The sequence below is a fragment of the Lichenostomus cassidix genome, chromosome 21 (genome assembly GCF_008360975.1).
Source record: "Lichenostomus cassidix isolate B80296 chromosome 21, HeHo_3.0, whole genome shotgun sequence".
Lineage (NCBI taxonomy): Eukaryota > Metazoa > Chordata > Aves > Passeriformes > Meliphagidae > Lichenostomus > Lichenostomus cassidix.
Genome location: NC_139501.1, coordinates 230628 through 258090, shown reverse-complemented (window position 1 = coordinate 258090; position 27463 = coordinate 230628). Strand labels below are relative to the sequence as shown.

The 27463-nt window shown below is 51.9% G+C and overlaps 1 protein-coding gene across 6 annotated transcripts in view; it reads right to left on the bottom strand.

Annotated features, from left to right (window-relative positions):
* CASZ1 (castor zinc finger 1) overlaps window positions 1-27463 on the bottom strand; it is a 277300-nt gene that overhangs the window by 67510 nt on the left and 182327 nt on the right. For 2 of the 6 annotated variants that reach the window (XM_085079865.1, XM_085079870.1), the window contains exon 1: window positions 20220-20376. The exons of 3 other annotated variants lie outside the window; for them this stretch is intronic. In XM_085079865.1, the coding sequence (XP_084935991.1) occupies window positions 20220-20268 (49 nt within the window). In that variant the 5' untranslated portion in view covers window positions 20269-20376. Of the gene's footprint in view, window positions 1-20219; window positions 20377-27463 lie in introns of those variants that run through there. One more of the 6 variants, XM_085079869.1, reaches the window with a different exon arrangement.

The window sequence follows — 27463 nt, the reverse complement described above, 5'->3', positions numbered from 1 at the left end:
CTGTGCTCCCAGCACTGGGGACAGGATCTGGAAGGGACGCTGCTCCCACTATGGTTGAACACTGCCGCTGTCACCCCACATAGCCATGCAGGCATCACTGACTTGAGGTGGTCTGTGTGGACACATGGAGAAGACGTTGAGGGGACACAGGGGCAGATCATCTTACATCTGCCTGCTGTGGGTTTGGTACCTTTCTTCATAGCATCTGGAACTGTGGGCCACAGACCTGTGACATCCCTGCAGCTGCTGCAGGCATCTGTAGCACCTCTCTCCTGTGAACAAGTCCTGAGCTGTCCCATTTTGGGGACAATGGAGCCTCCTCTGAAGTGCAGAGAATGGCAGCAATAGGCCACACAGCACTGTAGAGGAGACAAGAACCCTGAGTAGGTGGAGAGGATGGATGCAGGAGGAAACCCTGGAAGGAGCTGGACACTCTGGGAGCAGAGGAGAACCAGTTCCTTTTGAAGGACTGCAGGAACTGGAATTATGCAGACCATTCCATGCTTTCCTCCCATTTTCTCCCATTTCCTAAGGTCTTCTCCTTTTCCATGTCCCCAAACTAATTTCAGAGCAATGGTTCCAGTGGAATTTTACCTATGCTCAGTATTCTGTGTATGTACTGAGCTCTGGGGACCAGCCAGTGGAGCTTGGCCCCTGCTCTCCCCTCCTGCCACCTGCCCAGGCCACATGCACACCTAACCTGGAGATGCAGGAAGGTCACACCAGCACCCCAGTCTCTGCACTTTCCTACCCTTCAGAAAGCTCACCGGGGTTCATACGCACCAGAAGCCCAACTCCCCCCCAGCTCCAGGTAAGACACGTCAAACCCTTCTTCTTTAGAACAAAATGAAGAGACAAACACAGACCTATTTTGTTTATAAGCTTAAAACTGAATCCAATGGCGCATCTACCTGGGGATTTTAGATTAAATGGTTTAAGAAACTCAAATAGGCTTTTTAATCCGGTCAAATAAAAAGAGCCCCAAAGAAGCAAAGAATTCACCCTGCTGAGCCTCACGCCTGTGCAGACAGCCAGGCATGAATGGCTTTCTTGCTCTCTGCCACTCCTCCCCACCCTGGCATGGGACAGAATGTACTTGCCAAAATCTGGAAGCTTAGGGTACACCCTGCGCAGACTTTACTTTCCCATGAACGATCCCCTTCTATCACACTGTATAACACCTTCTTCATCCTTTCTGTGTCCTTCTATGCTTTTCAGCTGGGCTCTTCCTCCTAACACCTGGCAATGCAAATGCAGTGCCAGCCCTGGTTACGTTTACCAGCACCAGCCAAAAGCAGTCCAAGAGATGACACCAAAACCCCATATCCCCACTTAACACACACATATATAGGCACCGTTTTTCACACAAACATCATTCCTGAATGCATCACAAGAGAAGATAAGGAGTCATGTGCACTTGAGATTGCAGGGGGGACCAGCAAGGTCCACCAACGGACCCAGCAGCCGGAGAGTAAGCCCAAGTCTGAGGGGTGGAAGGCAACCCTACAGGGACTTGGGGAGTGTGATGAACATCTGGAGCTGAATCCTGACAGAAACCAGGATGCAAAGGGGCTCTATTCTCTGCCGGATGACCACCTCTCCAGGACTTTCAGCCTCCAGTATCACATCTCACCAACTTCCCAACAGAGATGGTCCGCTCTCCCCCACTGCTGTTGTTCCACTCCGGAAACACTCAGAACCAGCCTTCCCCTGAACATGCTCTGCAATAAAATTCCCGACTTGTGTCTCGCCTGCTCCAATGCTCAGAGCAGCTGGGACAATAGAACAGAGAGGTCCTAAATCCACCAGACTCACCCTAAATAGCAATGGCCCATAATTTTGCCTGACATTTAGGAGCTTGTTATTCTTTCCCCTCGTCGCCTGGCTGGAGCTGTTCAGACCCATCAGTGTTATTCTATGCATTAAATGGGAAAAAAAACAACTCAACAACCCAGAGAGTTTCCAAGCCTGCCCAGTGAGGGCTGAAGGGGCAGCATCCATAGCTGAGCTGGCAGTGGGAGAATGGGAGGAATCAGTGCCTCAAACCCAGACCCATCCACTCTGCAGGGGAACAGCATGAGTGGGTCCTACAGGCCCCCCACAGAAACACACATCTGCTTCCATCCCCACCAAGGAGACTGTAATCTCTACCAGCCCTTCCAGTCTCCCACCTGGTGCCTGGGAAGGCTGCTGCCCACCCCTCCCCATCACCTGGCAGTGGGGAGCTTTAACCACAACAGTTTCGGGTTTGGGTTTTTGTTGTTTTTTTTTTCCAGGCTGGCTGCAGCTGATTAAGGACCTGCAACAGGATGTAGGGATTACAGCAAAACCTGGCTGCAGATCAGCTGGGGCACAGAGCCAAAGGAGAGAGCGAGGATTGCCCCCAGCCTGGCTGCCAAACCGGCACTCGTCCTGCTGGGAGGCCATGAGGGCTGGAGCTCTGTGCTGGAACAAGGCCCCTGCCCTCGCTGAGTCTGCTGGGGAATGGCCTGCAGCCCACACTGACAAACATGCCCACATGAAGGGCAGGGCTGTGAGGACATGGGATCTGTGGCTTACAGGGCTCTCTGGTGAGAGGAAAATCCCTATAGCCTTGCTCTTCGTGCCCTCACCTCAGGCCAAACAGAAGTGTGAGGGGGCAGGTGCATCCCCACCTCCTGGTCTGAGCAGCAGGAGACACCTGACCTAGAGATGCCTCATGATTCTCTGGTATCTCTGCCAGAGTCTGCACCGCATTGAGCTTCTAGTGGGTATCCTGGAATAACACACAGCAAAATACTCTGTGCTGAGTTTTTAATCCAGGAAGAAGTGATCAGGGAAAGCAATAATCTCAGTTGGCACACGGAGCACAGCAGGATCTTGCTTCTGGGGAAGCATCAAGAGCAGAATTAGCTTCAAGGAAACTCTGGGGCTTTTTTTTCTTCTGCTAACACCGATCCCTGCCTGGACCAGCAGCAGCTCCCAGCATCTTTCTAAAGTGCCTGTCACTGCAATATCCAACTGCTGATAACCCCCAGGGGACATCCCCCCGTGCTTGGGTTTTCTACGTCCCTCTTAGATTGGAGCAAGAGGGACAGCAGCAATGGCAGTAGCCCTCCTGCTCTGACCTGGAGCTGCTAGCCTCGAGTCCTGTTTTAATCAGGTCTGGCAGAGCTGCTGCCTCGTTTCCCAGCCTGCCACCTCGGAGGGATAATTTGCCAGTGCCTTATCAGAGAGCTCTGTGGAAGTGCTTTGCAGAGCCTGAGTATGCCTCTCCTTCATGGCCAAACCCTCTGAGCTTCATGCTGGCACATCTCCCTCTCCTAGTGACCCCCAGTCTCTGTCTGTATGAAGGAGATCATGAAGATGCCAGGACTTGGTCCTCTTTTCCTTGCACTGCCTGGCAAGACCTGGCAGTAAGAGGGAGAAGCTGCTTGGAGCAGCAGGAGGAGGTGGAAATCTGTTTGGCAGCAGCAGCACAGAGACTTCTTAGCGCTGCCCACCAGACTCATTGTAGCAGAGAAACTCTGCAGTCAGCTCCTGCCGAGCTGGGGCTGTGGGGGAAAGAAGTTCATATTGCAGGCAGAGACCACTGGGATACCACTGAAAGCTGCTAAATATGACCAGGTTAGCACTTTAGTCTTTAATGGCAGGTCACCATTAATAAATCCAGGGCTCCAGGGTGCAGTACAGAGCCTGCCTCCTCCCCTCCCCAAAATACTCATTTCATTAACTTCTCTGTGCGCTGCGCTCGGCACCTGCCAGAGGTTGGGCAGCCAGGAGAGCTGGCAAGGGTTAAGGACATCTTATGGCAGAGCTAGCTGCTCTTCAGACAGGATGAAGCAAGGGAAGTCTGCACTGCATCCCTCTCCTCCCCAATGCTCCCCTCTGCATCTGGTTCCCCCGGCTCATGCTGGAGACCAGCCCACAGCTTTTGGTCCCACATGGACGGGGCACCCTGGGAAGGCTCCGAGTGCGGAAGCACTGTCTCAAGCCCATGGCCAAGGGGCTGAGTGCTGCCAAAGGACAGCCAGAAACACGGCCCCTAACCCTAACGCCAGCACCAAGTCCCTCTGGTGTACAGGGAGTCACTTCCCGTCACCGTGTCTTGCTCTCCCCATCTCTGGAAAGATGACAACAGCACTGGTGGCCACAGCATGGAAGGGCAGAGGGAAGTTACTCTGGATCCAGTCAGGGAAGAAACACTAATTAAATAGAGACTGTGCAAACAAGAAAGGCCAAATACTGCTCTTGGGGAGCCTGGAATAACCCATGGGATTGCCCCAGTATACAAAAGGGTGAACCTGGCCATTTCAAAAGGCAACTGGCAGAGAGGGACCAGTGGACCCAGCACAGTGGGACTACTCTGTCTCCACACATGCCCCACATTCTCTGCAGCCTCACAGATGCTCATGCAGAGGCCTCCAGTCCCACGGCTGCAGCATAGAGGACGGAGAAGGACAAGGTGAGAGGCAAGCAGGAGGACGGAGCTTTGCTCCACCTGCTTTCACTGTGACACCGATCATTTCCCAGAGGGATGGTGGGACGGAAGGAGCAACAAATACATGTCTCAGCTGCCAAAAATCCCATCCTGAGTCTCTATTGATCTGCCCTACTTGGCAACTGAAGCTGCAGCCACCGTCTGTGGTGCTTGATCAATAAGACCTGGGCAGACAGGGAGGGAGAGGCCCTTTTATGGGAAGGCGGGTCTTTATGGGGAAGTATTTTGTTTTTTAGAATGAATGCAGAGTCAAGGAAGAGGAAATACTGGTACTGAAGCTGCATTTAGTTTGAACTCATTTCAAATACCTGCTGAGCCCTTTACCCTGGGGACCTGGTGACCTCCTGCCCATGAGAGCTGCCCCAGCCTTTGTCCTTGCTGTCCACCCAGGAGACCCTCTCACCTGCCCTGGGCACTCTCCCCGATGCACAGCACAGAGCCTGTCCCTGGTAATTCTCCAGGAGCTCCCCACAGAGTCTCCCCAGGGACCTGGGGAAAGGCAGAGACTCTCTTCTACAGCCGTGTGAGAAGGAATTGCTGTGCCACTCAAAGAGCCTCTGGAAATCCCTCAAAGTCTCCAGGAAGCACTTTGCAAACAACTTTTGCAGTGTGGCTGTCACCGGGACCAGCCAGATGGGAAGGTCTTGGCCTTGGTGGCAATAGCACGGCTGACTCAGCTAAGAGGACAGGCTTTGCCCCCACCATTTCCATCCTGCCTAGTGGGAAGAATCATGCCCTGCCACCCAGCCTCTGCATGAAAGGGAGCACAACCTGGTAAGAAACAGTGAGCCAGGCAGGTCACGGACTGGGGAGCCGATGACCGCCACTGACCGCTTTTATCCTTCTGTGCCTGGAGACCCCTTTGTTATGTTCAGGTCACATAGCTGGACCATAACTACTGTGCCCTGGAGACCAGGTGACCTGCTGGAGGAGAGCCCTGTGTTTGACTGCTCTGGTCACTCTGGCATTTTGCTGATTTTGTGCCCATAACCCCACCAGGAGAAGGCAGCAGAGGAGGAAAGATTTTTTCTAATAGAGAGGGCGGGGTAGGGCCAACTCTAGTGGCAGAAGTGCCCCATTTCCAAAGCCAAGAGCCAGTGGCAGCTCGTCAGCTCCAATTAGGGCTGGCTGCAAAGGGGACGGTGCACTGGGTGTCACCTCCAAATGCCCTCTGGATAGATGGGGGGGGGGTGCGGGGGGAAGAGAGAGAGAATCTGCAGTTGTTCCAACGTTTCTTGCTCAGTAGAACAACTGTTGCAATCCTTTTAGTACAAACCCAGCAACTGTTCCCAAAAGCTCAGCCTCCTCAGCTCCTGTCCTTAAAAAAACCCCACCAACCGATCTCCAAAATGATGGCTTCTGAGTCAGGGCAAAAATGTTATTAACAAAAACATCACTCAGGGGTGGGACACCTGCTTCTGACAAGCAACTGGCCTGGCTGCCCATGGTTAGAGTATTACATCAGACCCCAAAAAGAGAAAGGAAAGGGAGGGAGAAGGGGAGAGACTGGAAAGGAACAGACAGAGCAAGGATGACAGCAGAAGGGAGTAACAAAGACAAAGAAGAGCAGGAGAGGGGAAGCAGAGAAAGAAAAGAGCAAGTGCGAGCGTATGTGAGAGACGGAGCAGGAGAGAGCGGGAGCGTGGGGGGAGCAGGGAAGTGTGCGGGAAGTGGCAGTGTGTGTGCAATAAAGTGTGGGAGTGCATATGTGTGAGAGACTGCGAGCGTGTGCATATGGCAAAGACTGGGGCTAAGAGGAGGAAGAGTAAGGAAGGGTGAATGACGCCATGAAAAGCAAAATATCTTGGAAAAGTGTAACAAGAAAATAGGGAGGAAGAGAGAAACAAAAGCTAAAGTGAAGGCCATCGAACAAATGAGTCTGGTGAAGCAAGAGAGCAAAGATAAGAGCAGGGAGGGAGGGATGGGAAGAGGAGGTGGCGGCACTTGGGATGAGGCAGAGCTAGGGTGAGGATCAGGAAGGGAGAGGAAAGGGAGAAGAGGACAGAAGAGAATAGAGGAATAAAAGAATAAACAGGGGCGAGGGAGAGAAAGATGTCTATTAAAAACCTCAGTGCATAACACAAAATGTCAGGGTTTATAGCTTCATTCTTGGCATTGCTGGTACTGAGAACCCCACACAGAAATGTCACTGCTTGTCATGTTTAATCACCTGCTATTTGTTAACACCTTCACTGCAAGGAGTCTGCCCCTCACCCCTTGCAGGCTCTTCTTTTAGAGAATAAACTGTGAAAACATGCCTCTGCCTTGCAGTTCTCACAGGACAGTTTCAGCCGCACCCCAGGCTGGGCAGGGGAGGGGGCAGAGCCAGGACTCCGGGCATGGTTGTTCGACTTCCAGATGGGGCTTTCGGCACAGGGAAGGGCTTCTGCGGGAGCAGGTTAGGGAGCAGGAGAATAGGGCAGAGGATGCTCCAGGGAGAGTGGGATGATGCTGGGACCAGGGGGAGCAGGTGAGTGATGTGGGTTTGGAGGGACAGTTGACTGCAGGGAAGAGATGGGAGTGAGGGGGGAAGGCTCAGCTCATAAAGCCAAGGTGCAAAGGGTGGGGAGCACGGGGGGCAGGGAGGAGCAGGGTACAGGGTGCTTCTCTTGCTGAAATAACCCCTGTGCTCCCATCCCACTCCTGTCCTGTGCTGAACACATATAAATAAAATCCCTGAAATCCATGCAAGTCTGGAATTCTCCAATCTGTTTGCTTGAGCAGCAACTGTCACATAAAAGCAAACATCCAAAGCTATTAAATGTACAGTTACAGTTCCTTGCTCTGGCATCTGTGCTGGTGACTTTGCTCCAGTTCCTCCCAAAGCCTTGGACTGATGGTTTTCCCCTGTGTCAGGCACTCATGTCCCCACTGTCTGCACTTCCCACCCAGCCACATACTGTCTGTCTGACATCACATTGCACTGCTATAGAAATTATTTTGAGGTCATCGCTAAACAGGACTTTTCCCTACTATTTCACACACTCCAACTGGAAAGAAATAAAAAAAAATGTTCACCTCCGTACAGCAGAGCCCTCCCATACAAGCAGTGAAAATGAAAATCTTATTCTACAATTTTCAGGCTTATGGAAAGAAATTGATCCCCCCACCCAAATGAAGTAAAATTTAAAGATGTATATATGAGGACCATTAGTGCAGCTATTCAGATTTAACAAAAGAATGGTAATCAGCCCTGTTTCAGCACAAATGAGGGCTCAGCTTCAGCATAATCCTTGCCCCACACTCTGAAGTGCTTATATCGGTGTGCAGTGTTTTGGAAGTGCTGATGCCACTGAAGTCAGACTTCCCCTCTTGAAAATGAGGAGAATTTGGGGACTCAAAGAAATGACAATACGATGAGCTGTAAGGGGAGCTTATGTGCATTTAAACTTTTTCATGCATTCAAACAACAAAAAAAGTAGCATAAGCCACTGGCTCCCTGACGAGCGCAAGGGTTTCTGCTCCAGTCCCCCTGACTGCTGGGGGCCAGCTCCCTGTGTGCCCAGATCCCTCCAGGGAAAGAGCACCAGAGCCACGGGCTGCAGGACCGGGGGGCTTCCCAGAGCTGGTGTCATCCAGATACTAGAGGCACATTCCACACAGAAATAATGCGAACCTGCAGAAACTTGGTGCTCACCTCTCTCCAATCCCTACAATACAATTTTAAAATCCAATTTAGATCCTCCAGGACTAGATGTGGGACTGAAGAAAAAAAATCAAGCCCAAACCAGGCAGTTCTGGAAAGCCAAACTCCAGAGCATGCTTGGACCTCACACCTTGGTCTCTGGTAGTGACAGCAGTGTGTTTCTACTCGAATTTTCTTCCTCATGACAGTTTTGTTGGTCTTTTCTGACTGAGATCCTCCTTAGTTTTCAAAAGCGTCTTCATCTCAGTCTCACACTTGAGGAACTCCAAGGATGGTTGGGAAACCTCCTGCACTGCTGCACTGCTGCTCTTGCACTGACGACAGAGGCTTTTGCTCCATCCAGCATCTTCTCCAGACACCCACAGCGCACCGCCCCCCCCCCCCCATCCCAAATTCCATAAATGAATTCAGGCTCAGTTTCTTTGCCCAAACACAACTGGGTTGACACATGAGCCCAGTCAGTGATCACTACCTCCTGCATGGGGAGGGCTCAGTGCAGAACCTGAGGAGAGTGGGCTCTGCCCCTGCCCCAAAGGGCCTGCACAAGCTCTAAGAGCCACCCCAAGTCCTATTTTGGGAATGGGAACAGTACACAGAAAGGCCTCCCGCTGGCCTTTTGCCAAGGATAAAATTCACCCGTCTGAACACAGGCCAAGATGATCTAAAGTGACTACTGACTTTTGTTGCCCAACTTGAGTCACCTTAAATGGGCCTATTTTTCAAAGTGTCAGTGCTCAGTGCAATTTAGAATCAGGCTCTTTAAGATGCCTAATACTACATGTCCAGTCACTGCTGTAACAAGACAGACCATTATTCCTCTCCTGTGTGACTTCTTCCAGTCTGTCCAGACCTTTTATCTTTTTTCCTCTCTCCTCCCTTCTCCCTGTTCTTTTCTTTTTCAACTTTTTATGAATTTCTGTCAGCATTCCTCCCTCTCCCCCCCTCAAGGTCATGCGGCTCATTTCCACGTTGAACATTTACTCAGCAAGCTAGGTCCTTTCACAGGCTCTCACCACAAATATGCTTTCTGATAAAGTCTGAAGAAAAGAAACTGTAAAACCCAAAACAATGTCAGAAATAAATAAAAAAATCCCACCAGGGCAAAACGGGGCTGTAGTAGGGCAGACTGTTTCAACAGAGAAAGTTAGCAGGAAAAACACCCCATTTCCCTGCAGTTATGTGACTTCTTGCTCTCCTTCATAGTTTGCTTTTCTGAATATTTCTGTTTTGCTGTCAGGGCTGTGCCACCTATATGAGTGGGACTGTTGTATTTAATCTCTTTCCATCCACAGTGAAACTCACCCTTATTCACAGGTCAGAACCCTCTCAGTCCTTGGGCACCTGCTCCTCTATGGCAGTGACTTGGCAGCTCAAACCCATTTGGAGCAGGGGAGTTTCCAGCTACGAAGTTTGCTTTGTTCTCCTAAGACCATTACTTGTAAGCAGCTTGCACAAAGCATGAGAGCTTGTATCCACCCTGGGTAATACACAGCACAATACGGTGTGACCAGAGACCACACAAAGGAAGGCCAAACCCCTCTCCCCACTCTCGGGAATGGATGGAGCCCTTCACATCAGTGTGGTAAGACAGAATGGATCCTGGAGAATCATTTTCATACTTCATCACCAAGTCAGTTCCCTGACCAATCCTACAGACTGAAATGAAAAGCAGCTTCACAAACTCCACATTCTCCAGTCCAGGGAAGGTCTCCAGAGAGCCCAGCCATCCTTGCTGCTCTGCAATGCTGCAATTTTGATAAACCTCCAACTCTAAAGAAACAAAATTTGTCTAACACAGCCTGACTTTGAAAATCCAAGCCTCAGGCTTTAAGTGTCCAAGGAGGTTTTCAAATTATTTCTTAGTGACTTAATTTCAATCTCCATTTGAACATCAGAGACAGCTACTGGCCCTCACATTAAACACAGGTAGTAGAAGTGTCAATTCCCTCACTAACATCTCGTCATCTAAGATCCAATGGTGCTTGGCCTTCATGGCCACTGAGAAATTATAGGGAAAAGTAACTTTGCTGGCTTTTGCAGTCAGGTCATGGTTTTATGCCCAGGAGCACATCTAGCCCAACATTTCCCAAAGAAAGAGAGGCCACCATCTCCTTGCTGGCCAAGTCAGTTTTGGGATAACAAACATATAGTATCAAAAGGCTTCCACCTTCCAAGAGCCCTGAGGGGTTCCCTGAGGACCACTGCCTGGAGTAAAGTGAGCTGAAAACAACTCTCTTCTTTCTCTTGAGACACCAGGGCTCTGCCTTCTCCTCGCTCTAGAGTTGTTGCTTTAGGTTGCTTCATGTCGCTACTTTCCTTTTAGGAGCCCACAATGAAATGCCAGAAATCAGGGGATTACTCAGGAGAGAGGTAATTCCCAGCCATGCTGCCTGGTCTCCACAGCTCTCCCCTGATTTCCACCTATGGCCCAAAAGGCATCCCCCACTGCTCCCACGTGAGCAGCTCCCACCCACTCCGCAGCCCACCACTGCGGAGTGGCTGCTGCAGAGTGGAGACCTGGCTATCCCGTTTCCATGGAACCTGACCTTCTCCTAGAGGCTGCAGAAATATAGCCTTCCATAAACAGGTATTTCTACCTAGGAAAGCCTCAAACCAGTGTCACAGTACTCTAGGTTGTGCTGGCTCAGGTATTCACGGCTCAGGCTGTGAATACCTTGGTTTAGCATGTGGAACGGACAGTTCTACTTTAGGAACTGTGCAGAGCCATGGCTCTGCAGGGGAGTAGCACAGCCTACACCAGCAAGAGCAGGTACCTCAGGCACCTTGGCAAGTGCCAGGGTAGAGCTATTACAGTGACAAACATTTGGGTTCACCAGCATCACCAGAACAAAACAGAAACAGCAAATTACAAATTTTGCCAAACAGTCAGAGCCCTGAAAGAAAATACAGTAAAAAAATAATCTAATTTTGAGTGCTTTTGCTTGCTTGCAGCTCTGTCTTAGCGGCACAGCGATGGGGAGAGCAGCACACCACTGGCAGGGATGATGTACTGAGTGTCAGCACACTCCAATGGAGTAGGATAGAATGCTGTGGGACACTGTAGGACAATTTGTTGGCAGTCAGGCCCCTGCAGAGGTCGGGCACTGAGCCGGGTGTTACCACACTGTGCACAGGCTCCTGTGACCCTTCTGTCTCCCTGGCACGGCCGGTCTCGTCTCACTGAGTGCTGCTCGCCCTCCCTCCCTCCCAATGCGCACATGGCTTTAATGTTTTTATTACCTGTTTGACTCGCTGCCTTATTGCTTCTCCTCTTAATGGGGCTGTAACCGTGGAAACGAGGAATAAACGGCCACCAGAAAATGAGATGATTAAACAGGTCACCCTGGCAAAACAAACTCCGTGTTCACACAGCCCAGGCTGTGTGTGCAGTTTCTGTCCAGGGAAATGTGGGTGGGAGAGGGTGGGAGGGCTGGACCAGGCTTCTGGAAGGAGCACACCAGTGAGAAGTGCCTCCTCAGAGAAGTGTGGTCCCTGCCCAGGAAGGATGGTCCTGTGAATCTCCTAGTAAAGATAACGCAGAAAATGGCAAGGTTTGCTGAGGGAAGATGGAAGAGAGCGAGAAAAGACACATTCATGTAACTGGGAAAAAAATAGCAACTATGAAGAGTATAAATAGGCTGGACTGAAAACAAAACACAAGCCTGAGACAAGTTGGTGTCCTCTGTTGTCCTCGTATCTGGCATTACCCATGCCTGCCTCACAGCAGGGAGTTCCCCAAGGGAGCATAGAGGCTCTTCTGCCTGCAGTTCTCCAGGTCCCTGGGGCACAGCTCCACCACTCTCCTTGCCCCTGCTGAACGGCCAAGCTGCGCTGGTGCTGCCCTGGCAAAGGCACAGCACTGTCCAGTCAAGCACACTTAGGACCACAAGAAATCGAGCATGCAGCACAAACTTGGCTTTTCCAGAGCCAACTGCAGCCACTGTGCTCAGAGCTCCTTTTCTAAAGCCATGCAGCTGGGAGGAAAGGCACAGGACCATGACAGCCAGGAGGAAATGACCACAGGCCAGGCTGGTGTCCAGGCTTGAGCAGGACACCTCCACCACAGCCTCCTCATGCTGGGGAGCAGCAGTTGGTCCACACCAGCAAGACAAAGATAAGGCAGGGAGGTCCGTGATGTTTCCATGCCCTGCTGGGTGCTAACATCTGAATGAGACCCCTTAGTCAAGCTGAGTGGTAATGAGTTTCAGACCAAAATGTTGTTGAAAACAAAAATAAAACCCCAAAATATGCACACCACAATCAAAAAAGCACAATCACAAACCAACATTCAAAGTAGTGAGGGTTCTGCCAGAATCCCCATCCTGTCCCAACCTGCCCAAACCCAGACTCATTGGGTGCTGGCAGTTTGGGAAGAGCAGACTTATTCCACCAAGAGCAACAAATTCAGCAGAGGAAATCGGAATGGCAAAGCTTGGCAAGGTAGAGATGTGAGACAACTGCTTGGAGCACACAGGCGAGTGCTTGTGCTTTCTTTCAAAAAAACCAGCAGGTGGCTTATGAAAAGGGCCCTATTCTTTAGGGTAATTTGAGCCATATTTCATTGTTTGATAGAAAAATCCTAATATTCATGACCTCCTTTAACTGGAAGAAGTTTGCTCATCTGAATATCAGCCCACAGACAAATGGCAAAATGAAAAATAGAGTAAGATAATGGAAGGGGGGGTGGGGAGGGGGGAGGAAAGGAAAAGCAAGACAGAATCAAAGACAGAATGGGAAGTCCAGGAGAGTGACAAAGAGTGACAGGTCTGTGGGAATATGGAAAAGAAGGAGGACATAAAGGAAAGCTATTTAGTAAGAGAAGTTAAATAGTGCAGCATAAAAAAAAGCTGAGAAAAGCAAGAGTGAGTGACAGAAAACACAGCAAGAGCAAGCAAAGAAGCTTTCCCTTAAAGTTTCCAAGTGCATGGATCAACTTTGCAGAACTGGGATTCTTGTCCTACTGAGTTTCTGTTAAAAATATTCATATGCAATCAAGAAGAAAAATCAGACCCCTCTCTCCATCTCTGTTCCCTCACCCTCTTCCAATCCGGTCCTCCTCTGCTAACATCTGCTGCCTGCCTTGGGGATATGCAGATGGTACTTACTCCAGGAGCAGCTTCCTCTCCTTTCCCTGCTTGCAGAGGGCCACTCGGAAGACAGCTTTGAGCCATGGAAAGATACCACACACACCTTCACAGCACACAGCGAGGAGAAGGAGATGTGGGAGCCAGGGCCATGCCCAGAGAACTTGATAGCACAGGGGTGGGAGGTGCATGAAAAGATGAAGACGTTTGTCTACAAAACACACCAACAAAGCATCCACCTGGCTCGAGGACAGGGGGCCTGGGGAGAAGTTGGCTTGAAATATGGAACTGCTCTTGCTTCTCCAGACAGGGGCAGGGGTGCTGGAGAAGAGGTGTGCTAGGGAAGTGCAGGCACAAGGAGGAGGAGGTAGAGGAGGAGGAGGAGGTAGAGGAGGAGGGCTGCCCCGGGTGAGGCAGCTCAGAGAGTGGATTCATACAAGCATGGAGCTGGCAAACACCAGGCAGAGAGGTGGAGCTGCTTTAATGAGAAGATGCTTCTATGACTCAGGCCTCAAAGGGATTGGTACTTTATTATTTTATTTTTCCATAATAAATTATGCCCTGGGATGCCAGGTCTCGCCAGGTTTTTCTGGAAATACCAGACAAAAGCTACCTGGCTTTCGACAGTTTCCCATGTATGGAAGCTGAAAGTTCCTGGTTCTTCCACTGCTCTGCCCTGGCCCATCCAGTCTTGGGAGCAGGGCTGACACCACTGCACCATTCCAACAGAACAGCCCAGCTGGAGCTCTTCACCTCCCAGCCCAGGTCCTGGAGAGGCCTCCTTGCAGGTCCATGACAACCCACCCCGGATCCGTGGCTGCTCCCAGCCCATGGCACTACGGCTGCTGTGAGACAGAAGGTGTCATGGGTCAGGTGGGAGCAGGAGCACCCAGGAAGCTCCCAGAAAGCAGGAGCAACCTCAGCTCTCCCACACCCCAGGCACCCCACCCCAGCTGGAGGGAGGAGTTCCTGCCTGACCCCCCACACCCATCTATGGACAGCAGCCAGGCCTCATTCACTTATCTCCATCACTGAGCACCCAGCCCTGGCTCTGGGCTGCACAAGGGAGTATGATTATGCCTGCTTTACAGATTAGGAGTTATTCATCCTACACCAAATCCTCAGACTCTGCCATGTCTCACAGACCTTTTCTGGAGCTCTTTGTTAGATTTAGGCTGAACTTGGCCCTAGTTCAGCTCAGAAACTCAGTGTTACAAAAATCCCCTGTGCATCCACCTGTCTTGGGCTGTGGACCAAGCTGACACCAAGGTCATCATTCCCCTCCAAGGAACAGTGGGGAATTCACTGCAGAGTGGTGCGAGCACAGGGACACCCAACACACAGGGACACCCAACACACAGGGCAGAGACCATACTGGTCCTCTCTTGCTTCCAAGAAAGATTCACGCATGGCAACGATGATGCAAGTGCACAGAACTAGAGCGTTCATCATGGCAATGTCTTGAGAAAGCAACCTGGGGACCATGAAGTTCAGCACACTACCAACACAGGGCATGTGAGTGTCCAGGAGCATGGAGCTGGGTGAGTGTCTGGGGCAGATGTGCGTGTGCAGGACAGGGTGACAGAGATGCAGGTGTTGGCTGTGGAGAACACCTCCATAAATGCTGCAGCAGAGCTTGGTGTTTTTACTGATTTCACAAGAGAGACTCTGCTAAAATGTCACCTCTCCAAAGCAAAACAAGAGCATGTTGGTGAATCATCATTTCACACCCAAAACCAGGAATGGGTGCCAGAGCTCTCTAGTGAGGCACCAAATCCTCAGGGGATTGTCATAAAATGCACCCGGTGACCTTAGTCTTCCCATCCTTTTCCCTTGTATCTATTGCTCTCCACCCTTTGCTTTCTCTTGCCAACCTATACGGGTTGTTCAGCTTTTATTCCAAGCATGAAACTGCCTTAGGACTGGAAGCTTTAAGCAGTTTCCCAGCCTCCAGAAATTTTCTGGTTTTGTTTCTCCATGGCAGAGCAAACAATTGCTTTGGTACCTAGCCACCACACCTAACTCCCAAATGCAACGAGAACTCAGAATTCTTTGGGAAACTTATGCAAGAACATATTTTACATGAGGGAAACACGTTTTTTTGTTCACTATTTCTTCCTGAAAGGACTTGACAAACTGCTTAATTTTCTGGAATCACTACATGAAGAAAGATGGAAAGTCCCTTGCAAAAGGGTTGAAGACTGGTGCCAGGTTAACGCACTGGAAAGAGAAGCTGACTGCTGGACTGAGCCTCTGAGAGCTCTATGGATGGGCAACAAGGAGGCCTACAGTTTGGGTGAGGGCAAAGCATCACCGTCCCTCTCCAAAACAGACCCTGCTCTGCAGGTAAAGCCTGTGCTTAGGCAGAACAGCAGCCCAGCCCCTCACTTTTGATCAGCACTACTGCCTGTCCCAACCAGCAGCTCATGCCAGGGACCAAGAGCCCACCCACAAGAGCTGCACAAAGGAGAGGAAGCCCCAGGGTACCAATCCCAGCTGTAGCCCTGCTCTGTGACCATCTGTCAGTCCAAAGATGGGCCCTATCTGAAGAAGCTTTGGGTAGCCCTTGGGAGCATCCAGGGACTGCTCTGTCACCCTGCCATATCCACCATCTTGCAGCACCATGGTGACCTGGTCCGGCCCTTCACCCACCCATGCCTCTCCAGCACCTGGGCACTGCTGACATTCTATGTCCTCAAACCAGTCCCAGCTGCTGTTCCAGCCTGTAGATCATTGGTCAAGCAGGAATGGGAATTAGAAACCAGCAGATTTTTCTTTTGTCACCAATGTCTGCCTCTATCTCCCCTGCAAGCCCTCGGAGAGGAAACAAGGAGCAACAAGGTCCTGGTCCAAGGGGCTCTCAATCCTCGAAATGGATTTTACCTGTCTCTGAAAGCTGCCTCCATCTCTCAACCCCCATTGCTTTCTCCCTAGGGAAATCAGCCTAAAAGGGGCTAATGGAACAATGTCCCTCTCTCTCCCCCCTCTCATTTTCTCTCTTTTTTTTTATTAGCATTTGTGGAATTTATTCCCAAACTCTCCTAATCTTTCGTACACAACCATTTGATTTGCATAACCCAGCCCCCTCTCATAAAAACTGGCTGCTAGTTTAATTAAAAAATGTAAATTTGCTGTCATCTCGGGGCCTAGTGAATTAGGACGACATCGGCATTTTTTATTGCTGAAGACGTCCAAATTGATCCAGTCCGCATTGAACTGGAGGGGAGGAGACGGTGCCGCGTGGGACTTTTGGCTGGAGGTTCTGCCCCTCCCCTGCTTCCAGCCAAGCCTCCTCTGCCCCCTCTTTGCTTTGCAAAGTGCAGCTGAGGACGACGACATTGGTTCTCCCAAACCTCAGCTGGATCAGCTAGCATGGCCTCTGCAATGTCAGCACTTCTGGGAGCTGAGCCCTGGGTGGCACCTGAGCTCTCCAAACCTTGGGAACGGCTTCATCTTCAAACCCTGGGAGGGAAGGAAGGAGCCCAGGTGGAGGTAGGAGATGCAGCAATGGTTATCTTCACCTCCCACAGGACTCTTCATTACTTTCCATACACTTTCAACCAGCCTTTCAGAGGGAAACTAAATTGTAGGCTGCACAGCAGCCCAGGGGTACAATCTGATGTCAGAGGGAGAGTCAGTAGTGGCCACAAAGGCTCTCGCTGTGAGGACAGCCAGCACGAAAAATGGGACAGAAAAGGCTGTGTAGGCAAAGCCCTGAGATAAATTTCAAGCTCAGATAGTACTTTGCAATAGCAGCAAAGAGAACTCAGGGTAGAAGCATAAATAGTTCTGGAAAACAGAAAGAGAAACTAATGATATGGAAACTACATATTAATTATCTCATCCCCTCCAGTTGAGGTATCATTCCCAGCCTGTTTCAGTACAAGTTGTCTCTTCTATGGGACTCTGTGTCTCAGAGTGGAACAGTGTAGTATCTGCACACATTAGCAGACCCCACTCTGTCAGTGGCAGACCTGGTTCAAAAGACCCAGCAGACAGAGTGTAGATGAGGAAACAGGAGTTTATATCACGGATCAGCTTTCTGCTCTTTCTGTGAGTTATCTCTCTATAGTGCCAAAGCAGTAGAAACACTCCTATGGACTTCAAGCTTTGAAGTATGTTCTCCAAGTAATAGCTGGGCTCTGCTTATACCATGATGGGAAAGTTAACCCCTGCCCTGCTAAACCCTTCTCCCAAAGAACAATCTTCACTCGGTAGGCTTAAGCCCTTGCGTGCTTTTGACCCAGCAAGTATCTCCTAGAACTACTGGAAAGGGATATGAACACCCAAACCAACTGTCTGGGAACTTTCTGCAGAGCATGAGCTCAGGAATGATACCAACCGTGACTGAGCCAGTGTTTCCCCAAAAATCTGGTAAAAAAGAAAAAAGAAAAAAAGTTGCCAGCCCAAAGAAGGTGTTTCTATCCACTGGGTGTTTCAAACAACAGCAGTGATTTAACAAAGACACAAAATCACCCTTTGAGTGGGAAATTAGATATTCCTCCACCCATTTACCATAGGTGTCTTGGTCCTCATTCTGAGGTCAGTTCCTGTAATCTCATACCAAGGACAATTAGGCTGGGGAACAGTTTCCCAAAGGAAATGACAGGTGCCCGGTCAGTCAAGGTATTTAAAACCAGACTCACAGAAAGTCACATGTAGGGAATATCTTGCCACATTCCTGTGCAGATGGACTCGGTCCACAAATTCTTTTCAGCCCTTAACCACTATGAACACTTCTGGCCCTAGAAGGTCCATGCAAGGATTGACTGAGCTGAGAAAGCCCGCAGCAAGAGCAGACTGTCAGACCCCACATACCAAGACCCTCAGGGAAAGAAACCCCTCTGGACTTGCCTCTGCCAGCTGGCAGCTCATATGAGCAGCCCTCAGCACTGCCTCTGGAGAGTTACTGCCTGAGGGCTTGGAGTGAGTTCAAAAGGCAGCAACTGAGGGAGATAAACTGGCCCAAGTAGATAAGGGTTAGAGGTGGTGATTATGGAGCTGGTCTTTGCCCCAAGATCATGACAAGACGGGTTCACCCACACACAGACCATGATGCTGACTTAAAGAGATCTCCCAGATCCTCATTTCCATGGTTTACTACAGCGCCGGGTCCCACACCGGAGACCAAAACCCATGTGTTACCTGGGCACAGCGGTGGCAAGGCTGAGCACCCACATCACTTCCGAAGTGAAGGACGGTCCCTGTTTTGGGGAGGGGAAGGCGTTGGCTGGACAGCCCCTATTCGGGGGAGCCCCACGGGGCAGCGGGCAGGGCTCCAGCCGGCAGAGGGCACTGCAGGGTTGGGGCACAGCCCTGCCCGCCCGGGGCCACCCCGGCCCGAGACATCCGGGCAGCCGCCACAGCTCCTCGAGATGGAGATCGGGCTAAATCACTGTTTATTGCTCTTTAAAGCATTTGCCCTCCTGCAGTTTCACCACATCCTTAACTCTTGGGCTGCCCACGCAGCATCCCAGCTTCTTGATCTAGAAGGGAGGCAGCTGCACGCCTACGGCTGGACCCAAGCAGAGTTGGCGTGTCACACTCACAAGGTGGAGTGGCTTCGGAGCCACTCGGTTCCTGATGTCAATGGTAGAAATAAGTAAATAAATGGAATAAACTACAAAATTATCCTCTCACGCACAATATCAGAGTACATAGTTCAGGCCCAGTCAATCATCAACCAGTTTATTACCATCTTACTCCTTATGAAAAAAACCAACACATACGTACACTCCAGCAGTAATTACTGGACTGTGGAACATCGCCAGCACAGGTACAGAGCCAAGGTGGTGGGACCTGGTCCCAAAGAGGGAGGTAACATGACCCAAGGGATTCCTACCAAACTCTGAATTTGCACGTTTTGTCAAATCTAAATGAGACTCTGAACCAGACGGTGCGAGGGCTGGAAAACCCACCAACATTTTGAGTCCCACAGCCCCTGGTTACAATCACATCCCACCTTGATGGAGAGCTGTCCACTACCACACCCAGCAGGGCCACCGGCCCGACCCAGCCCAGCTCAGCATCCAGCCAGACCCTGTTCCCCATCCTGATACCTGATCAAAAACCATTGGACAAGCCACAAAAAGCTACAAAAACACACCCAACCCCAATACTAGGGCCTGTAATCTAAAACCAAAACATTGCCCCAGCCTGGCCACCTTTCCTCCTCCCTGCATGATGTGAAGGGGTGGGGGAGGTCTCATACACCTCACATGGAAGGACAAAAACAAACCCATCCCAGATATGCCCGGGCTGAAAAAAAGCCCCAACTCATTAAATGTAATAAGCAGCCTCTTCATCTGACACTGCCTTGTCCCAAATAAATTAAATTCCTTTTCATTTAGGCAGTACAGGAACCTGACAAGCAACCTTTACCAGCGAGACGCCAGAGCTCAGAAGGGGGGAAAAAATGAAAGAGAAAACAACCCACACAACTTGCAACAAATACAAAGGCAGAATCATTTCAAAACCCCCATAAACTTCCCCTCCGCATCCTCTCCCGGCCAGCCCGCTCCTCGCCCCGCTGCCCCGGCCCGCGGGGGCCGCGCTGCCGGGAAGGACCGGCGGAGGGAGCAGAGCCCCCGGCTCACCTCAGCGGGGCCGGCAGAGCGGGGCCGAAGCGGCGACGTGCGCGGGAGCAACTTCCGTAAAACAAGTGAAAGAAGCAAAGTGAAAGAGGCGGCAAGCCCCCCGCCGCATCGCACCGCACCTGGTGCCGCCCCCGCGCCCCGCTCCGCCCGGCCCGCAGCCCTGCACCGCGCACCCGCCAACAAAAGTTTCGGTGCGGCGGCGGCCCCGCGTCCGGAGAGACTGCGCTGTCCGCAGCGCCAGCCCCGCGGCCGCGGAGCGGCAGAGCCCCGGAGGAGCGACCGGGACGGACAGTGCTCCACTCCGCACCGCCCGGCGCGGGGGCATCGGCACCAGCGGCCGCACCGAGCGGGGGCTCCGTCGAGCGGCGGGCGGGGGGCTGAGGACAGGAAAAGGACAATTGTGCTGTACTTACCATAGTCGGAGAGACGAAAGCCGAATTCACTTAAATAATCAACTTTCATAATACTTAATTAATACCTAATTGCAGCTGATTGCTCCCGAATAACAAGTTGTTTAAAGCACTGATGTCATTGCCGTGCCGGTCCTCCCCGAGTCACTTTGGCAGCGGGGCCGGGGGCGGGCGCGTCGCCGCGGGGGGCGGTGACTGGCGGCCGGCGGATCCGCCCCCGCGCCGGGCCCGCTGCCGGGGGCAGGTGCGGGGCCGGGACGGCTTGGGTTGGGTCGAATCGGGTACGGGGCAGCGGCGGCGGGGTCACCTCGGGCGGACCCGGAGCACGGCCCCCGCGCACCCCGCGGCGGTCGCGGCACAGTGGGGAAGGAGCGCGGGGCTGCCCCGCATGCAGGGCCGCCCGCCGGGACCAGCCTGGCCACGGTGCCCCGCTGCCATCGCCGCCGGCCGTCGCCACCACCCGCCCCGCGGCCGCGGCGCTGACTCCTCCGGCGGGGAGCGCGGCACCCACGCGCGGCCGCGGAAGCCCCGGAGCGGCGGGGACGGAGCTGCCGGCGCTGAGCAAACCGCAAGGGGATGGAGGGGGGCGTACGGAGCCGGACGAGCCGCACCGCTGCCCCGGGTACGGGGCACGGCGGGACAGCGGCAGGGGCACGCCGGGCTGTCGCGGCACCGCTGTCTCATGCGGGTCCGGGCTCAGCCGTGCGGTGCGGAGCGCGCCCCAGGGAGGACTGGAGCCCTCGGGGCACTGGTGGCCGCCACCTGCGGGTGTCACAACCCTGGACGCATCTTGCCCAATGCCCCTCAGAAAGATCGCGCCACTCTGCCGCCGAACGCCGGGCCCACGGAAGGCGGGGGGAAGGGGGCTCTTTTGCAGTGAATTTCCTCATTTTTTGTGGCTTTATTTTTCTAAGTAGCAAAGAATGCGAGGGAGGTTCTGAGAGGCGTGTTGGGTAAACACAGATATAAGCCTCTTTCTTTAAAACAAACGAGCAGATTATTTACCTGATTAAATAGGTATTTTGAGAAGGTTGTAGGCTGTTTTTGTGAACACACCACGTTTGGCTCCAGGATTTTGGCAGAGCTGGGTTCCTCACCGGGGCTCACATGGAATTGCCCATGGACTTACCAGCTCTTAAATCCGTTTTATAAGCAGAACTTAATGTGCTTCTCAAAGGAGGCCAGCATCATTGCCCCACTGGGGATGGGGAAACTGAGGCACTAGTGAGGGAAGCGACTTGCCAGAAGTGGAAGGACAGGTTAGTCACAGGGCTGAAAAAGCCCAGGTGTGTTTGGCTCTGGTGGCCTGAGCCTAGAGACACAACATGAACTGCAACTCATCAACTCGGCAGTGCTGCATTTGCATGGGCAAAAATGCACGGGCAGTGCAGCAGGCCACAGGGCAGGGAGAGGGGAGTAATTTGTGGAAACCAGAAGTATTCTGGCTTCTCTTGGAAAAAAAATCTAAACAGTCTAGTGAAACAGAGCCACCCAGGGACCTTCCAGGTTAGGAAGCGTGTGGGGACAGCAGTGTCAGGCAGGAGGCAAGTGTGTGCTGCCTGGGGGCCGCCCAGCCAAGCAGTGCTGCTGAACAGAACCCTGCACGGGACTCACCTTCCCACCTGGTGCAGTCAAGCTCCTGCTTTAAGAGACATGGGCAAAACTTTACCAGCATTGCCCCAACTTCCCCACTCACCTGTTTCTAACCACGCCACCAGCTCCAATCAGCACTGTCACCTGGTGCTGCCTTTAAAATCCTGTCTGAACTTCATTTAGCCCCAACACAGGCACCAGCCCAGCTGACATCAGCCACAATCCTCAGCAAAGCCTGCCCTGGTCCCTGTGCCTGAGTCAGGCACTACAGCACCTGCCAGGGGATATCCCACCCTGCAAAGTAATGGACAGAACCAAAATTGTTTGTGCAGGCTCTGTAATAGCTCAGTTTGGACTCACACTTTCTTCCAGGTGTGAGTTTGCTGACAGGTCCTGTAAGTTCACTGCACTTTACTTCAGATACCTCCATTTTTGTTTCTCCTGTGAACTTAATATTTCATCAGTGGGAGTTCTGTTCACCACCGCTGTTCCCTGAAACAGTGGGCCCAGCTGTATCTCCAACTTCTCACAAAGGGGAGCACACTTTCTAACACAGATATGTCACTACACACACAGCGCCACAGACCCTCTAAACATACCCGTTCTACGTGCAGCAAGCTGAGCACATTCACACATCAGTATACAAATATTCCCCACCCCTCCCATCCCAGCATGCACAGGCAACATGCACATGCCCTCCACAAAGAAAACGATACTCTGTGCTGACATTCAAATACACACATATCCATACACCATGACACACATGAACCCACACACACAACCTAAACACACCTGGAGGATCCCTTCTGCAGACTTCCCACCGTCCCTCCCACTCCTCCTTGCAGGAACAACTTGCCAAGGTGTTTTTTCAGGTGAAATCCACGCCCTGCAGCTGACGCAACGGCAAGGCCTGATTTCCTATCTCAGCGATCTGCAGTCACAGGATCAGGTTTTATTTCCCCATACTCCCTCCTTTGCCTCTTACCCAAGAAAAGTTGGTTCTTTCCTCTCTCAAAGGCTCTGGAGATTTCTGCTCCTTTGGGGATCCCTGTGCCCCCCATGGGGGTAGCATCTTCCCTCATTCCCCTGTCCTTCCAGGGTATGGATCCACTCTGAGGAAAAGCCACGTATGACCATGCCCTGGCATAAAGAGGCTCCCGGACTCCCTGGTCCCCAGGAGCACTCAAGGGAATGCAGCCTGCTCTGAACTGTGCTGCTGTGCCATGGCAAGAGCCACCCCGTCCACTTCAGCCACAGCTGCCCTTCCATGGCAGGTGAAGAGATCTCTCCGTGTCCCTTCCCACCCTCCCAGGGGCATCAGGAGCTCCTGGTAATTAATGTTTGCCAGGTGCTCAGAGATCCTCAGATGAAAAGTGTAATGGGAGGGGGAAGGATGATTAATTTATTATTATTACAGTTTAATGCTTTCCCCACAGACAGCGTGCCAGGCTGAGCAGGGGGTGAGTCACACTGAGATGTGGGACATCCCCCTTCTTGTGTCTCTTCTACCTTTGTATTTTATGTTTAGCCCATTTTCTTGGCAGTTTCCCCCTCCTTAGCTGGAGCTGACCTGGGGGCCTGGGACTGTGCTCTGGATTCATGTGGGATCAGGGCGCTGGCTCTCAGATTGCAGGTTAGAGATCTGGCAGCTCTGTGCCCCTCCTCCTGCTCCTGCTTGGGGAGTCTATTAGGCAAATGCTCTTGCCCTATTTCTGTAATTTTGTTTGATTTCTGTTTCGTCAAGGGAGGTGCCCAGAGGCCTCAGGGCCTGGGCGGCAGGAGCAGACAATCCATGCTTTCTTTCCCTTTCCTTCTCTTTCCCTCCTTCCTTCTCAATTCAGTTTCAATCACATTATTGGCACATGGCTTCTAGAACCCATTGCCAAAGCAGCTGTGCTAAGTCTCAGCGTGCTGGGGAGGGCTGTGCTGGGAACGCTTCTGCCATTTACTGTTCACTGGCCTTACTCAAACAGTTTGACACCAGCTGCCCACCATGTGGCTGCTGCTTTTTCAGGCACTGCACAGCTTCCAGCATCTGCTGGAAGCCAATGCTGCTAATCTCTTGACCACTGCCCAGAGGGAATGATTGCACTGGAAACGGGCCATACAGCACTGAACTATACGGCAAGTGCTCTGGAGGGGCCTAGAAGACTTGGGGGGAAGGAGTGGCAGGGGTTTGAATGCACTGACAATTAGTTACAATTTACTGCAGCAATTAAAAGTGCAGCCTGGGGATTTCAGGGTGAGGAGGTAAGGGCATAGTCATACCCAGGCATCAGGTCCAACAGGGAAGGTACCTGGCACTCAAAAGCAGGTGCTCTGCATGCAAAACCAGCAAATACCAACCTGAGCCACCCAGGGCTGCCCCCACAAAGCCCCTGAGCCTGGGCTTGGCATGGCAGGCAGCTGAGATGGGAAACTGCTGCCCAAGGATGGGTCCCAGACTTGGCAGGACCTATTTCTGCAGAGCATGGGGCAAGCACAAAACAAAACAATGATTTCTGTCTAGAGGATCTGCAAGCCAGCTTGTGTTCTTGCAGCGACATGCTTGGATGCAAATGAAAACATGAGCACATGCCATGTCCACACATAGACAGAGAATCACATGTAAGTGCACAGACATGGGAAGCCCTATGTATGGTCCTGTAGCACACCAACATGGCTGCCTGGGCACCCAGAACAGGGCTGGATTGTCATGGATGTTTCAGCAGAGACTGTCCTGCTCTGGACACATGTGCAAGGTCTGATGCCATGAAGATGTCAAGGGGCTCTGGGTCGAGAGGAGCTGCTGACCCTACTTACTCTGCAGGCCAATGACTTGCTCCCCCAGCAACTCTGTCCTGACGTGGGCTGGGCAGATTGGGATGTGATCCCTATGCACAGCCCAGTAAGTAACAGAGATGGGGCAGGTCGAGAGACAGGCTGGATTTTACCAGACTCTGATGCTGTGGAGCAGGGCTGGTGTCTATAAAGTCACTCTGGATTTGATGTGGCTTGGGCAAGGGCAAGAGAAGAAAGAAGGGAAGGCAGAGGGAAGCTGGCACATTGTACGCTCTGCTCTACCTGCCTCATCACAGGCAGAGGCCGTGTCCCCACCCTGCTCCCATGTGGGGCACTGAGGCAGGTACAGAGCACTGCCAGGGACTGTCCCCAATGGAGCAGTCACTCATTCATTAGAAGTGGCAATGAGGCGACATGATGGAGGAGGTAAGAAATGGGCAGCAGGCCCAGGACTGCATACAGTGGGGACTGACTGCACTTCTTCCTCTGGGATGTGACAGCAGGACATGCTCTGGGGACACCAGAGCACAGGAAGGGAAGACAAAGCAACCCCCCGTGCGTGAGCTGGTGGTGGGTGCGTTCCGAGAGCTGCCCGAGACAGAGTACACTTGTATCCGCGTGGGTTGGCCCTCCTTGTGCAACGGGGCTGCCTGAGCTTCGCCGCTGCTGACACGGGGGATGTGGCAGCATGCATGCGAGTAGCTCTGAGTGAGGCAGGAACGCGCCGACGCGCCAACGCGCAGAAGCGGCGGGGCCCTGTGTGCCTGGGCACCAGGATCCGTGTGCCGCCAAGAGGCACATGGACACCGCCGTGCAGAGGCAGCACAGACCCCGGCGGAAGTGCGGCCGCAGCCCCCGGGGAGTCCTGGCAGAGGGCCGGAGGGTGCGGGGAGCAGCGGCGGGCGGTAAGTGTGAGGCAGACGCAGCGATTGCATTACTGAAGGAGCCCGGGCTGGCAGTGCCGAGCTATCGTCCCTGTAATCCTGTTAGCCAGCAATCTCCATTCCGAAAGAGCTTCATTTCTTTGTGAATATTTGTAAACTAGATATCTAATGGAAAATTATAGGAAAATTATAGTGAAATTCATGACGAAGAAATCCGATTAGCCCTAATTCAATTATGCCATCTTAGCCCACACAGCACATTTCCCATTTTTTTCCCATAAATACCAATGCCAGGGGTCCGGGTAATCAAATAAAATTGAAAATCATCTTCCCATTAAATTCAATTAGCTGCAATTTCTAAAGCCTATCAGAGATTTTAATTACTAAATTATAAAATTCTCCAATGCTAAATTGAAACTAAAAAAATTGCACATCCTTGTATTTCAGAAGAAAAAAACCCAGCAGAAACCTTGAAAAATACCCTTCTCCTCCCATCAGCAGCCACGTGAACACGGGTCTGGGCAGGCTTCATCAGAGAAGTGAGTGTGGAGGGACATGAGCCAGGCCTAGAGAAGAAGGTGACTACCTCTGAGAGAAAGTGTGTGGATATCAGCTGAGATTAAAACCTAAAAACCAGCCCTAGACAACTAGAGCTGGGTTGGAAGAGGGAAGGGGAGAGGCAGCAATCTGAGCAGTGTCTTTGCTACCTTTTCCCACACAGGCTCCTTGGTTCTGGCCGGTTTTCAGAGCTGCTTTGCCAGACACTAGTGACAAGCCACTGCGGTCCCACAGCCAGCGAAACAGCTGAGACTCTCGAGGAGCTGGAACAAGTTTTGCCTGCAAATGGGTTCGGTGAGGCAGTCCCTCGAGTCTCCGTGTGCCAAAGCCAGGGCAGGAGAGCTGGTGATGCCCAGAGGGAAGCAGGAGGGCAGATGCTAGCTTTGTGCTTCTGATAAAACTTCTTGAATAATGGCCGTGCAAGCCCGGTCCTGACACTAAATTAAGGGAAGCTGGAGCCCTCAGCAAACTGATTTAGCTTGAAGCACTACTTCAGCAAACATGTGGGATGTTCCAGGGGAGGGGGACATAATCACCCTTCCCTGATAGCACAGGGAACGCTCAGAGTTCACAAAGGTACCAGGCAGGCAAGCCCATCCCTAAACTGTTCTTTATTCAACAACTAAACCAAGCAGGCAAACGGGGAAACCAATAAAGCCTCTGCCTACAGATGCTCTTTTAGTCCTGCTTCTCCGGGGACCAGCATGGCACAGCGAGGTGTCAAGGGGCAATTAACTGTGTGAACAAGCAATGGGAGGAGAAGGGAAACTCAGTTCTCCAGTTACAATACCTGACCCTCCACGAGGCAGCAAGCAAGGATTTTCCAACACTGCTTTTATGCCAGAGAGCGCTTTTGCGTGGTACCCTAAAGGGTTTATTCACATGCTTACATAAAGCCAGTTTCTAACACATCTCACAGCTCTAAATAGAAGCTCAGGTTGCCCTGAACCAGGCCGATACTTGGTTTAATTTACTGGGCGCCCGAAAGTTGCCAGCAGGGAGTTGCCCGCAAACAGAACAACAACAAAAAAGTTAATGATCTGGGCTTTTTCTTTAATAAATAGGCAAACTGGCTGAGCCGGATTGTTGGCTGGGATTCGTCTCCCCTTTATCACCCTGGAGCTTCTGTGACACATTCTCCAAATCATCAGCATTTTGCAATTTGAGGTCGTTACCAAACAGTATTTTTTTGCCAAGGAAGGGAGAAAAATAAATTAATAATTAAGAAGCCTAGGCAGGGAGAGGCTGTGGGTTGGATGGTGCTGCCACCTCTGCAGGGATTGCTCAGGCACCTGGCAGCCTGCCCAGCGCGCACCTTGGTCGCTGTCTCACCCTGGAATGTGGTGCTGGCACCCAAGTGCTACTTGATTTTACTACGAATTAATCAAAGTCTCTTTTGCAAACATCTAACACTAAATCACCACTGGCTGA